This window comes from Coregonus lavaretus (genome assembly GCF_964263955.1).
Source record: "Coregonus lavaretus genome assembly, chromosome: 2".
NCBI classification, from domain to species: domain Eukaryota; kingdom Metazoa; phylum Chordata; class Actinopteri; order Salmoniformes; family Salmonidae; genus Coregonus; species Coregonus lavaretus.
The window spans coordinates 4,933,832-4,947,409 of record NC_139989.1 but is presented as its reverse complement, the minus strand read 5'-3'; the positions used below and the strand labels follow the sequence as shown (position 1 = coordinate 4,947,409).

The window sequence follows — 13,578 nt, the reverse complement described above, 5'->3', positions numbered from 1 at the left end:
AGAGCAGGATGGGTGACCGAGCAGAGCAAGATCTGGGAGTTTGAAAGATGGGCTACTTTCAGGGCTTGAAAGTGTTAAAAGTCAAACCCCCACCCACACACACACACACACAAATTACGGGAGGGGGAGAATGGAGCAGTAATGACCAGTTACAAAGACTGCAAGCTTGTTTCTGCTTTCCATGTTTAATAGTAATGCTAGAACAGCTAGCATCGCATGTTAGCATCTATGAGGCTCCTCCTCTGATGTCTGCCTCAAGCCTCCTCGTCAAGCACAAGGCCTGATAAAAAAAAGTTAATATTTACTGGGATAGAAGTGCTAGCTTAGGGAGTGCCCGAAGGATAAGCTTTGACTAAATGTTGATTATTCTCTTTGTTAACTATTTCTTTCTGAACCAGTTTATTTCCCCTCGCCTTCTGACAACCATTTCTCTAATGCTACACACAACTGCTCATCATAATTATGAAAACCTGAAAAACATCCAGTAGCCATCATTTCCTGTTCAGGGGAAGTCCAAAAGACTGCAGTCTTGTGGGATGGCCCATTTCCTCAGCAAAGGATGACATGAGAGGAGGAAAGGTCTTCTTTTCCCCCTCAGAGTTCTATTTATCCCTGACATTGTCCCTCAATCTCAAAATGGCTCTGGTGGCATGCTATTCTGGCCAGTCAGGCCTAGGTTAAAGGCATCACAACCAGCATAAAAACTAAAACATTGCACTGAAAGGGCAGCTGAGAGAAACTAAGCAACTTTGTCAATTTAGCGGAGTTAAGTAGTCTTAATCTTCACAAATGATAACACACTAATGCTAAGTCCCAGCAACTACAAAAACAAAACAAAAATCAATGACTGAACAAACCAAATGGCGGTACAGACGTATGCCTACGCAATTCCTTAGAGCCTTTAATTGTCAGCATGCGAGTCTATCTTTACTCGGAGCAGTCTCCATTAGGGTCATTAGAGGGCTCAATGAGCATAACACTCTCGTCTCTGGGGCCATAACACTCTCGTCTCTGGGGCCTTGCTACACTGTTACAGTCTTCAACACTGAGGGGGCTGACTGAGTCATTGCATCACAAGCTTGGTGACCTTGCTCCGAAAAGATAAGAAAGTGGAGACAGATCTGGACATAACGGACCTGAAAGGGCATCATCTTCCAGAGACGGTGTTGATTGAGACCGCCTTGATGACTCAGAGGACTGAGGATGTTTGGTGGTTTCACAGTTCACATTTCTGCAGTATTTGGCGACAAACAACAAGCAAAGCGTTTGTACTCCTGAGTGGCGCAGTGGTCTAAGGCACTGCATCGCAGTGCTAACTGTGCCACTAGAGATCCTGGTTCGAATCCAGGCTCTGCTGTAGCCGGCCGCGACCGGGAGACTCATGGGCGGCGCACAATTGGCCCAGCGTCGTCCAGGGTAGGGGAGGGAATGGCCGGCAGGGATGTAGCTCAGTTGATAGAGCATGGTGTTTGCAACGCCAGGGTTGTGGGTTCGATTCCCACGGGGGGCCAGTATAAAAAAAATATGTATTCACTAACTGTAAGTCGCTCTGGATAAGAGGGTCTGCTAAATGACTAAAATGTAAATGTAAAATGTAGGTAGACATAGTATGGAAGGATGAATGATGGACAAAGACGAAACTGGCCAGCTAAAGAAATCTCAGCTGAAAATATCCATCCATCTCAAAGTCCCAAGGCCTGTTCAATATCTAGTTAAGGAGCAAGAGCACTCCTCTCAGTTGAAAGTAGTTAGCTACATAAAGGGGTCAAAGTCTCCTCTTTTGTCCCGATGCTGCTGCTCTTTCCATGTAGAGCCTTAATCTGGTTTTCAACTGGGCACCAATGCCTGCGGGAGAGCTGTGAAAGATGTTTAATGTTCTCCTTGGACAGGGTTTATGATTCCACTCTGGTGAACTTTGGTACCTGGGGGGGAGCAGAGAGGAGGAGAGCTGGCTGACAGGCTGGTCTGACTGACTGGCTGGTTAATTATAATTCCCCTTTGAAGGAGGCACCGCGACCTCGCGCCACGCCAAGGATGCTGGGAAAAGCACAGCTCAGGAGAGTGGTGGGGGGATGGGGGAGGATGATATAGGGTCTTTGCTGGTGATACTTTGACTGAAGTTAAAAACTAACTTTTCCTCCGGGGGGGGGGGGGGGGGGGGCTAAAACGTTGCACTAGGCCTATGTCATTATACAGTTATCCCAGATCTGTTCAGTTCAGGAGAGAGAAAACATTCCCCTGGATGGTTGAAACGGCGGAAGTGGTCCTGTGTTGCTGTGTGTACACCTGCCGTGAGATGGGTGGCGGCTGTGCGGCCTATATATCACCAGTGTTGTCTGGGCAGGGTTTAAGGTTTAGGCTTTTAAGGTAGGTCCCTCCATTGTGTGGGAGCGAGCTGCTCCTGTTGTGGGGGGTGGAGGGAGAAGAGGCCAGGTTTCAACCAAGAGAAAGGACAGAGACTTTGTGTGCCCTGCCTTTGTGTGCCCTGCCTCCGGGGCATGTCAGGAGAGAGCCTATCCCATCAACTAGCCTATCCCATCAACTCTACTCCCAAAGTGTGTGGGGGGGGGGGAAGGATGACAGTGTAGCGTTAACTTCAGATCAACGGAGTGAACACACCTATCCCCCCCCCACCCCCCCCCCCCCCCCCCCCCCCACTAAGCACCCCTCTCCCCCTCTTTGCATTCCTCCGCTCCAACTACATCTCTGCTCAGGATGTAGGAGGTATTTTGGAAACAGTGTGCATCTTTATGTTTAATCTCATTAGCAAATGTTTGTTTTCGCAAAACAGTGTTTTCTTCTGTGATGTGAGACAGAAGCAGGCAGGGAGGGGTTGAGTTACAACTAGTGTCATCCTCAAATCTTGGGCGTGGAACGGCATGATACAGAGTTGTGTGTGTAGCCGACGTCAAAGAGATTACGTCCATCTTGTAAAGTCAGTGTGGTTTGTCTGTGTCTCACGGCTGATGATGAGAGCATGTCTAATAACCGGAGAGGACTTTTAAGAGAAAACTGAAACTCAAAACAGAGTTCCTCCTGTCAGTAAGAATGAAAGTTCTTGTGTTTTCCTCTAAACTTTTTTCTCTCCTGAAAATCCGTAAAATAAAGTCTACAGTCAACTGAACTGCACATCCTAAAAACAAAAAATACTATTCCCATAAAGAAAGAATAGAACATTTAGAAAAATAATGTGTACGTTCATGTAGGACTAAGCTAGTTCAAAACTACTTGTTGTAAGTGCTGAATCATTTCAAAACAGGAAGAAAAAACAGCAGCACCAAGCAGAGTCATACTCCTCCCCCCCAGGCTCCTCCTACACTAGAGCCTCTCCCATCCCATAATCCATGTACCCTCCCCCACCCAGCTGTGCAAAGGGTTGATCTCTCAGGTGTGTGATGTGTGAGGTGTCCGTGTCGGGGGATGTGAGTGAACGTGTGTGTGTGGGGGGGATGTGAGTGAAGGTGTGTGTGTGTGGCGGGGATGTGAGTGAAGGTGTGTGTGGGGGGGGGGTGTGAGTGAAGAGTGTGTGGGGGGGATGTGAGTGAAGGTGTGTGTGTGGGGGGGATGTGAGTGAAGGTGTGTGTGGGGGGGATGTGAGTGAAGGTGTGTGTGGGGGGGATGTGAGTGAAGGTGTGTGTGTGTGGCGGGGATGTGAGTGAAGGTGTGTGTGGGGGGGGGGGTGTGAGTGAAGGAGTGTGTAGCTAACTTCCTTTCATGGCCATGGAGGAGCGACAAGCAACAAGTCTGGGGGCATGTGCTCCGGTCTCTATGGAGACGAGGTGTGCCGTCTGTTTGTAGAACAAACATTGGTACCTTTTCAACTGATGAGGGAGAAGACGGCTAGTGTGTGTGTGGGAATGGGACAAGGAAGTGGGAGCTCAGTGTTTCTTCCAAGGATGCCCTTTTGAAGAGGCATTACGCGGGGCTAGCCTAGCAGGATTAATAGGGATTACCACGGTGGAGTTGGGCTTAACAATTAAAATGCAAAGGAAATGTGATTATTGCTGTGGAATTCTATAAAAATAAAAATACCTTATTTACACCAGAAACCAAGGTATACAGAAAAACATATCTAAGTTAACTCAAGGTTTGGAGGTGTAGGCTAAAAGTAACACGAATCAGATGCATGTCGAAATGCTCCACAATAGTTATGCACAAGGAAGCAAAATATAAAACTGCAGGAAATGGTTTGGGTGTACATTCAGCCAGAAGCCTCTGAAAGCTATTAGCACGTCGGCCCGATATTAGCAGTCACCTCTGACCTCAATGGCATCTTTTCCCAGCATGCAGCGCTCAGGTGGGCTGTCATTAGGGAAGCTCTTCCTTCAATATTTATTGTCTCTGTGCAGCTGACTGACTGTCTGAGACACACAGACTAACTAACTAACTAAAAGAGCCCTCTCTCAATTAGAAATTGCAGATACAGCCTATAATCATCCATTAATTTGACTACATTTCTCTAGACATTTATTTACGTTCTAAAAACAAAACACAATGTTAGGCAGTATTTTAAAAAAAGACAGTTTGCCTGAAAAATTATGCCCACAAATTCAAAAACTTTGATTGCGGTAATCTGGCTGTGTTGATGATAAAGTATGTTGTATTTGCATGTTCTCTCTTCTCTTCCACACACAAAACTGGTTGGACGATGCAGTTGCCGTATGCACTTTTTTTCCCTCTCCCTCTGTTCCTCCCAATGACGTATATAAACCCTGGATTGCTATCCATTGGCCATTGAGAGGCTTTGAAGCAACCGGTCGGCCATGTTGGCACTCCCCAGTAGGAGAAGTCCTCCATAGGAATGAATGGAATTCTACAGTATTTCAATTAAAATGTTTCAAGGACAAAATTGCATGTATTTAAGTAATTTTGTTGTTGTTGTTGTGACAGTAACATTAGTACTCTCTAAAAAAGATACTTTAAGGAAAATGTTTTAATACGTTATTTCATTGTTTATTTTTATGTTTAGCTCACATAATATAATTTAAAAGTACGCATTAGGGTGTCTGTAATAGAATACACTTGTCAAAAACGAATGTAGACATTTATAAATGCATTTATATAGCTTCCAAAAAGCTAGTTCTTTCATGGAGTAGGAGTACCAAGATGGCTGCGCGGTGGCTTCAATACAGCGCCCCATGTCAGTCATCCAGGGTTTATTCACATCATTGGTTCCTCCCTCCCCTGCCTAGCTCCAGTGAGCAACAAGTGCTGCCTGTGAGTACCACCCCCTCCCCCCTCCCCCTCTAACCTCCAGAAGCTATCGCAAATCCTCAGCCTGCGAGCAACTGCCAGCTGACAAAACTGTTTAGTCAGCAAGAAAGATGGGGAGGGAGGGAGCGATGTGGGGCTGGAGGAGAGAGGGAAAGGTAGGGACAGAGCGAGGAGGCAGAAAGGGAGAGAGAGAGAGAGAGAGAGAGAGAGGGAGGGGCAGCGCAAGAGCAGGAGACATTCTTACTGCGCACTCTCGGTTTAGCCTCCCTTTTTCGTCTCCATCACTCTCTCGACATAGTGTTAACCCTTTCCTCTCCGAGACAGCCGACACAGAGAGATGGCTGCTCGTGGAGGGGAAAAGTAACACTAAACTACAGGGGGGAAGACAATCCACTTTGTGGTAGGAGTATTTTGAGGGTTATTTTGCAGGTAAATAGGAGTCAATGGACTCAAATAAAGAATTGTAAACAAAACAAGACTTTAAACTTTTTTTCTCATCTGTAAGACGGAGCTAGCTGCTTGGAAACAGGCTGACTTAGGAGAGGACAACTCTGGAGAGCGGAGCCATTGTTGTTCCACTTCCTCCATATCTTCCCCCACCACTTCGAAGAGGAGGCAGTTTAACTTCCTGTCTCCCCCATGCTTCACCCCAGGTCCTGCTGCAGCCTCCATTTTCATTTTCTTCTCCTCCTCACCCCTCCACCCTCCTCTTCACCCGCCACCCTCCTCCTTCTGGCATTCTTTCACATCAGTGACACAGCCGTCGAGTTAGACTTTGAACCCACAGTAAATACCTGCTTTTTTTGCAGCCTGTGCTGGAGGTTGAAGCCTAGGTGGTGGCTGGTGGTTGGGAATGGGAGGGTGTGTGTATGTTTGTGGTGTATACGTGTGTGTGTGTGTGTGTGTGTGGGGGGGGGGTAGTGACAGCTCGGAGCTGGGCAGAGGGATAAAGGACACGTAGGGCTCTGCACTGAGACAGGGCCGACATCACCCCGGTGCAGTGCTCCCTCCCTCCCTGCAGCTTATCAGTTAGACCCTGGACACACCCTGTGAAATGGATGACTTTGCCAATATTAACAACACACTTCTGTGGCCCGACAAGAAAGAGGAGAACTATTGGACAACCAAGGTGCTACTTGGTTGTTATGGCAAGGGATGCTAGTAAAATAGGTCACTCAGTACCCATAACAACAAATAAAGCCATCAATCCATTCATCCAACAACAAAAAAGATCATGTTCACCAATGTAGGATGGATGGCATGGATTTTCTAGCAGTGGGTTGAAGGAGTAGTCATGGCAGCAATCAATTCATCCAAATGTTTACCGAACCCAGCGATGTGACGCAATAGTACCTTGAGAGACGGGCCCCATAAACATTAGGACCTACTTTGCACATTATCTGTACAGCCAAGTATCGCCTATAAAAAGACAGTGATATTAACCTAGATTTGGGACTTCTACCACAAATGTGTGGCTGTGTCTACAAATATCACTCAGCCTGACCACTAGGCCTATATTTACACTGGGGCATAGACCACAGGCAGAGTATAGGGGGCTAACTAAGGACTCACCCCAGGGACATGTTGTAATGTCTACTGTAAGGTCCCGCCATGTGTTTGTTAGTTACAGCTTACATTCACACACCTGTAAAAGAAGTCCATCCCTTATTCGGTCCCTTTAAAGCGACACTGTCCTACTTTGCCGTTTTGTCCACTTCTCAAATTTCCATCATCTCACTTCTTTTTTTTCTTTTTTTTTTAAGGTAATTTAGCAGACGCTCTTATCCAGAGCGACTTACAGTTAGTGAATGCATACATGTTTTTATTTATTTATTATTATTTTCATACTGGCCCCCCGTGGGAAACGAACCCACATCCCTGCCGGCCAAACCCTCCCCTACCTTGGACAACGCTGGACCAATTGTGCGCCGCCCATGGGTCTCCCGGTCGCGGCCGGCTGCGACAGAGCCTGGACTCGAACCAGGATCTCTAGTGGCACAGCTAGCACTGCGATGCAGTGCCTTAGACCACTGCGCCACTCGGGAGTTAACTTGGCTGTCTGTTACCGCATCCCCATCAAAACACCCACACGAGCCTCCCCAACTTTCCCTAATTCGATCAATACATCAATAATGTTGGGTATGTAACATATTTGAGGTGCAATACAGTGCATTGTCATTTTTAAACAAGGAGTCAATGCTTAGTAACAACTGCATCAAGGGGTAAAATGTATGAACTTAGCCATTTCCCAAAATCACAAAGTAAACATGTTATGAATTACTTCAATTTGTAATGTAGAAGGTAGGAGTACCCTACATTTGAGAAATTCCTGAGCAAGGAAGGTTTAAGAGGAGGGGCGTGGTGGCAAAGTGAGGCCCAACCCCAAGCTTGGATTCCATTTTGGAAACCATCTTCCTCAGGTTCCCTCTTTCCTCCCACCTCCTGCATCTACAAGTAAGTCCCTGTGTCCCCTCCATGCCCCGCCGGCCGGCCAGGGGATGGAACCTAATCTTATCTAAAAAAGGCGGGTTAAAAATAGCCCTGGGAGCCAAAGGGCCAGCCCATCTGTACCCTTGGGGAAACCACGACCCATCTCCATCAGGAAGAGAGAGAAGAAGAACTGTCTTAATACCACTACTTTTTTCATTTTGACCACATCTTCTGGGTGGTTCGCCCCATACATCCCTCTCCTATTCCACTGATTTAGCCTCAGTGAACAACATGTTAACAGCTAAATGAGAGGAGAGATAGAATGGGGGGGGACTTGACTGTTGGCTTGCCATCAGGGGACATTGTGTTTAAGTAGGTGTCTTTGGGGGTATGGAGGGGTATTTTAGGTTAAATGGTGGGCTAATGAGAGCATAAAGGGACCTGATAAGAGGGGGGTGAAGGCTCTTAATTACCTCTCCTTAGAGGGAGCTCACAGCATCCTCGTCTGGCCCAAACCTCATTGGGAGGAATGTTGATCAGCTGACTTGTTTTTTTGTCAAATAATCTATAAATGATTCTCCTTTTAGCTTATCCAAACTCCTAATTACTTGTGTTATCGTTTCAGTGATGCTACAAAATCCATGTTTCACATCTGGACATTATTGAGTGTTTAGTTCAAGGCCTAATCATTCCCTTGAGTAGCCTATTTGTTTCAATTATTTTACCAGCCCATATACACTGAGTGTACAAAACATTAAGGATACCTTCCTAATATTGAGTTGGACCCCCCACTTTTGCCCTCAGAACAGCCTCAATTCATCGGGGAGTGGACTTTACAAGGTGTCGAAAGCATTCCACAGGGATGCTGGCCCATGTCGACTCCAATGCTTCCCACAGTTGTGTCAAGTTGGCTGGATGTCCTGTCGGTGATGGACCATTCTTGATCCACACGGGAAACTGTTGAGCGTGAAAAACTCAGCAGCGTTGCAGTTCTTGACACAAACCTGTGCACCTGGCACCAACTACCATAGAGCCTCACAGTGGAGGTGTCATAATACCCATAAAACCTAGCGGTCAAACAGGGAAACGGTCCCAATCGTTTTCCCACCATTCATTTTTCCAATTGGGAATTTTAGAAACTCTTAAAATAAGGGCTGTGTTTTGTGTAGGCTTAACCTGGCATGACATTTTGATAACCATGTAAATCTCTCTCGGACAAGGTGACGTTTATCAATATATTTGTCTCTATTGACTCTCAGATCCGAAAATGCTAAACAGCATCAAAGTAGACATCATGCAAGACTACAAATCCCTGCAAGCTCCTGTACGTCATTTCTAGCTGACACCTTTGCTAACAGGTATTGTGTAAATTTAAAACATGCACAAGACAGTTCACAGAATTGTCAATTGAAAGAAATGTAGCCAATTTATTCATTACTAAATTTAGCTAACATTAGATAGTTAATCCAGAGATTCTTACCTTTTGCTTCGATTCGACAGTCTCGTCCAGATCATCATGGCATTTGTAGTTCTTTGTGATAGCCACATTAGCAGCTAATTAGCATTTCAGTTTTGGGGGGTAAATACAGGCGAATATATTGATAAAAGTCACCTTGTCTTAGAGAGATTTACAGTTATCAAAACGTCACGCCAGAGTAAACCTACATGAAACACAGCCCTTATTTTAAGTGCTTCTAAAATCCCCTATGTGAAAAATGAATGCTGGAAAAACGATGGGAACCATTTCCTTGTTTGACCGCTAGGTTTTATGGGCATTATGACTCATGGACCCCAGGAAGAGTAGCTGCTGCTTTTGCAGCAGCTAAAGGGGATCCTAATAAATACCATACCACACTGTGGTACTCTATACCCCGTTCAAAGGCACTTAAATCTTTTGTCTTGCCCATTCACCCTCTGAATGGCACACATACAGAATCCATGTCTCAAATGTCTCAAGGCTTTAAAATCATTCTTTAACCTGTCTCCTCCCCTTCATCAACACTGATTGGATTTAACAAGTGACATCAATAAGGGATCATAGCTTTCACCTGGTCAGTCTATGTCATGGAAAGAGCAGGTGTCCTTAATGTTTTGTACACTCAGTGTATAATGACATTGTTATTATTAGGACCATTTAGGCCGAAGACAAAACAAACATCATCAAACATCTCTCCATTAAAGCCTATCACATCAAATTGCAGAGATGGAACAACACAAGATGGCAGGCAGTCAAACTGCCATTTCTAACCAAAAGAGTAAGATGTTCTTGCTGGAGTAAGATCCAAGTCCAACCAACAACTTAAATCAGAAATATGCATTAAACCTTCTGGGGTGTGTAACTACCTACAACTGGTCAACATCACATGAAATCAAACATTATTTTTGCACTCTATGCATCCAACATCAAGGATGAAAAAAAACTGTTAAAACTGACTTGCCTCCTGACTCATTGGCTAAGCAGAGACCCATAGCTAGTCTATTTTGTCAACAGGCTAGATTCACACCCCTGAGTCAATACTTTGCAGTGGATTTGGAAACATTGTGGAGGGTGGAGAGCTGAGGACATACAAAGGGACCTCCTCTTTTAAAGTGTGGTTCCACGTTGATCATCATTCATCAACTATCTCCAGGCTCAGAATTCAATAGAAAATAGTTGGTATATAGAATAAATTGTTGATCATTTATTCAACCACACCATCTATATAACTTCCTCCAAAAAGAACATGATAATTTATGAGGGATGATTACATTATTTATTTATTTTACTAAACTGCCTTCTTGACAGTGCAAAAGCATTCTCCTCTGATCTAGTCTGCCATTTTATTTGCATGGCCTTGCTTGAGTATGACTGCAGGGCCTAAACCAGGACAGGCTCATCATCTTTCTCTACCACAGAAAAACTACTTTAAAAAAAACTAAGTTATGTCTCTAGCCTATATCAGGATATCCTAAATACATGATGATACACTTCAAGCAATTAATTCAACTGATACATCCTGCATACTACCCCTACCCACATCATTATCACCATCGTCCCCTCGTGTTGCCTTGAGGTGTTATTTCATCACACATTCAACTAAACTATTCACACTTTCAGCATTTCTTCATCTGAAATAAACCTAACATCTTTGATAGAGAGGTGAGTTTCCCTACAGCAAAATGAGTGTGTTTGATCCCGCTGTCGCTGTAGGCCTACTCGACTACAGTGTAGAATTTCGTAATGGAATGTGAACTGCTCATCCGGATCTGCACTCTCCTCCCTGTCTCCTTCCAAGTAGTCACAGAGCTCGAGAGAAGAGGAACATCGCCCAGCAAGTGCTCCAAAACCGTGTTGCTTCTATTTTCAACCACCAACAAAATAGCATACAATGCAAATATCAACAGGTCATTTCTCCATCACCAGACAACATGTTGCAAACAGAGCAACACAGTAGAGACAAAGTTACACTTTTACTCAATGCGGTTCTATGCGCACAGTAGCCGACGAGAGCAAGGGACGAATGATTTTTATAAGAAAAAATGCCTAGCAACCATTATCTAACCAGCTCTCGCTACTTTGCAGTTCCACAAGAGACAAAAACGCATCAATTCACTTGAGAAACTTTTGAGCGTCTAAACGAGCAAAACAATTCAAAGGAACCATGAATGATCACCAAGAAACACTTTTAACATCAACCATTATCTTCGTAGATGATGCAATATAAATTATCATATATAACTGAATGATAATAATTGTAGAATGTGAAAAGTGAGAAATAATGACGTTCTTAATTCTAGTGATGTAATAATTAGGACAAATACAGACTATGATAACAAGCGTCGTGATGAGTACGGAGAACTATTCTGTTTACTTCCTGAGCAATCTAGAAATAATGATATCGAATCATTGAATAATTCGAATTTTAACATTTTAACACACAGGCTACTCTTGAAAAATAAATAGGTTTCGAAAACGTCTTGGCAAGGTCAAAATGTAGCTAGCTATACCGACACATGGCCACTAAGCTGTAGCTAGGCTTCGATCAAAGTGCACTGAAGATATGGATGCTCGAGCGCAGCAACAGGCGGTTAGTTAGCAAGCTAGCAGACTTTGAACCTCCACCTCGAGCCCCCATCATTAAAACAAACTTTACCGAGGGTGGAAGTTAGAACTCCAACAATTGCTGTTAATTTGAAGTGGGGATGAGTAACTAAACCTCGTCGGTTAAGAATAATCATATAAGGAAGATACATTCCATCGCTCAGGCGTTTTAATCATGGATGAGCATCAGGTCCTCAGCGAAACTAGGAAGCGAATGGGAGTCGAGAAAACTATCCTATCCACGTCTCTTTTCGAAGTTTTACAACTTTGTCACAACAACTGTAAACTTCGCCAAACACGCAATTAACATCACATATGACTAAACCAAACAAATAAGGCAGACTTAATAGAATAAGCCGAGAAGCTAGCTAGGTACTTACGTTTGACTTTGTTGGGGTTGGGCTGCTTACGCCGAGACATACTGATGATGGTGATGATGGGCAAAGAAAAAAAAGAAGCTGCAAAGTTGTTCCGGAGAGGAATCAAAATGGCGTTTCTGAGGATGTGCAAAGTTCGACAACTTTGTTCCCCCCTCTTTCTTCCAAATTCCTAAAAAGGAAGATAGGAGAAAGAGTTCAGAGACGAGAGGAAAACACTTATTTCGCTTTCCTCTCTGACCGTCCCCAAAGCGCAGCTCTCTCCTCTCCCCTAACCTGATAAGTAAGACGCATCACGTGTTGCTCCTGCTAGTCTCCAAGGGGACGTGTTACTGAGGCTGCTTCGACAAGACTTGAGCCACTAAGCATCTCTACAGGAGGGGTCTCAAAAGAGCAAAAAGTTTTATCGAGCGGCGTGGTACCCTCAACATGAAAACTTGTCGAGAGAGGAAGTGCACGCCGAGGAAACTCGAGCCCTTTAAAGTTCTAGAACTTTGTTGTTCATCAACATTTCTTTATGGGGCAACTTTGAACGATGAACAGATGCGATTTATAAAATTAAAGACCGCCAAGAACACACACCAATCATTTTTTAAATAAGTGTGATGATTAAATAATGTTTAAGTAGATACAGGACCCAGTGATGGATGCATAACCAAACTATATTTAGCTAGTTTCAATTGTTAAATTTAGTTTCAACTGGTGCTGGCATACTCCCACATTCCTCCAAGCCCTCCTCTCTGGATACAAACCCCTCCCTGCGCCTTTACTCATCAACCACTGGCCGACAAACATTCCCTCCCCTCTATGCAGCTGAACTGTTAGGAGCCTGCACAGCCCTCACACTGTCTGGGCCCCATTGAGATGGAGTCAGATACATTAGGCTACTAATTATTATAAATTAAACTTTCATTTAGGCCTAATGAACTGAAAAGTAAATGTGAGATGATAGGCCTAGCCTACAGAGAGTTTGGTCATTGTGGCTTCTGTTGATTATACCTAACCTAAACTTAATTTGATTGGAGGTGTCATGTGTGACTGAAATCACCACAATGTTATTCCCCTGACTCTCCTCCATAGCCATTGCCAAGTGAATAGGCCTAGTGATGCTTCAGGAATTACAGATAATAAGGATGCTATTTGGGATGTTTTTAATGCTAGCTTTCAAAAAAACAATATATGATGAATGGGATGTAATTTTGTTGGCATCACATCATTCTTATGACACTTATGGAGACACTTATTGCAAATTGATCTGACCATTGATCACTAAACATTCTAACAAAGTTAAACTCTAGGCTCTATCCAGCTGTATGCTCAATCAACCCCAACTGAATGGAAAAGATATGCACAAAATAAAATAAAGAAATTAGATGGTGCTTAGCTTTCCTATTAATATGGGGTTGAGGCATGGGACATGTACTCATCTCGATAGACCAATTCAGAAGGTTTTTAAAAATCTGGCAAACATATGAT

At 44.2% G+C, this 13,578-nt stretch overlaps 1 protein-coding gene across 6 annotated transcripts in view; it reads right to left on the bottom strand.

Annotated features, from left to right (window-relative positions):
• Positions 1-12,374, bottom strand: part of LOC311104261 (ras-responsive element-binding protein 1-like) — a 62,674-nt gene extending 50,300 nt beyond the window's left edge. For 3 of the 6 annotated variants that reach the window (XM_084146042.1, XM_084146038.1, XM_084146040.1), the window contains exon 1: positions 12,106-12,348. Coding sequence is in view for 4 of the 6 variants with exons in the window: in XM_084146038.1 (XP_084002164.1) it covers positions 12,106-12,145 (40 nt within the window). In the remaining 2 variants the exon portion in view is untranslated. Of the gene's footprint in view, positions 1-12,105 lie in introns of all 6 variants that reach the window. The other 3 variants (XM_084146039.1, XM_084146041.1, XM_084146043.1) reach the window with 2 other exon arrangements.
• Positions 12,375-13,578: the final 1,204 nt, after the last annotated feature.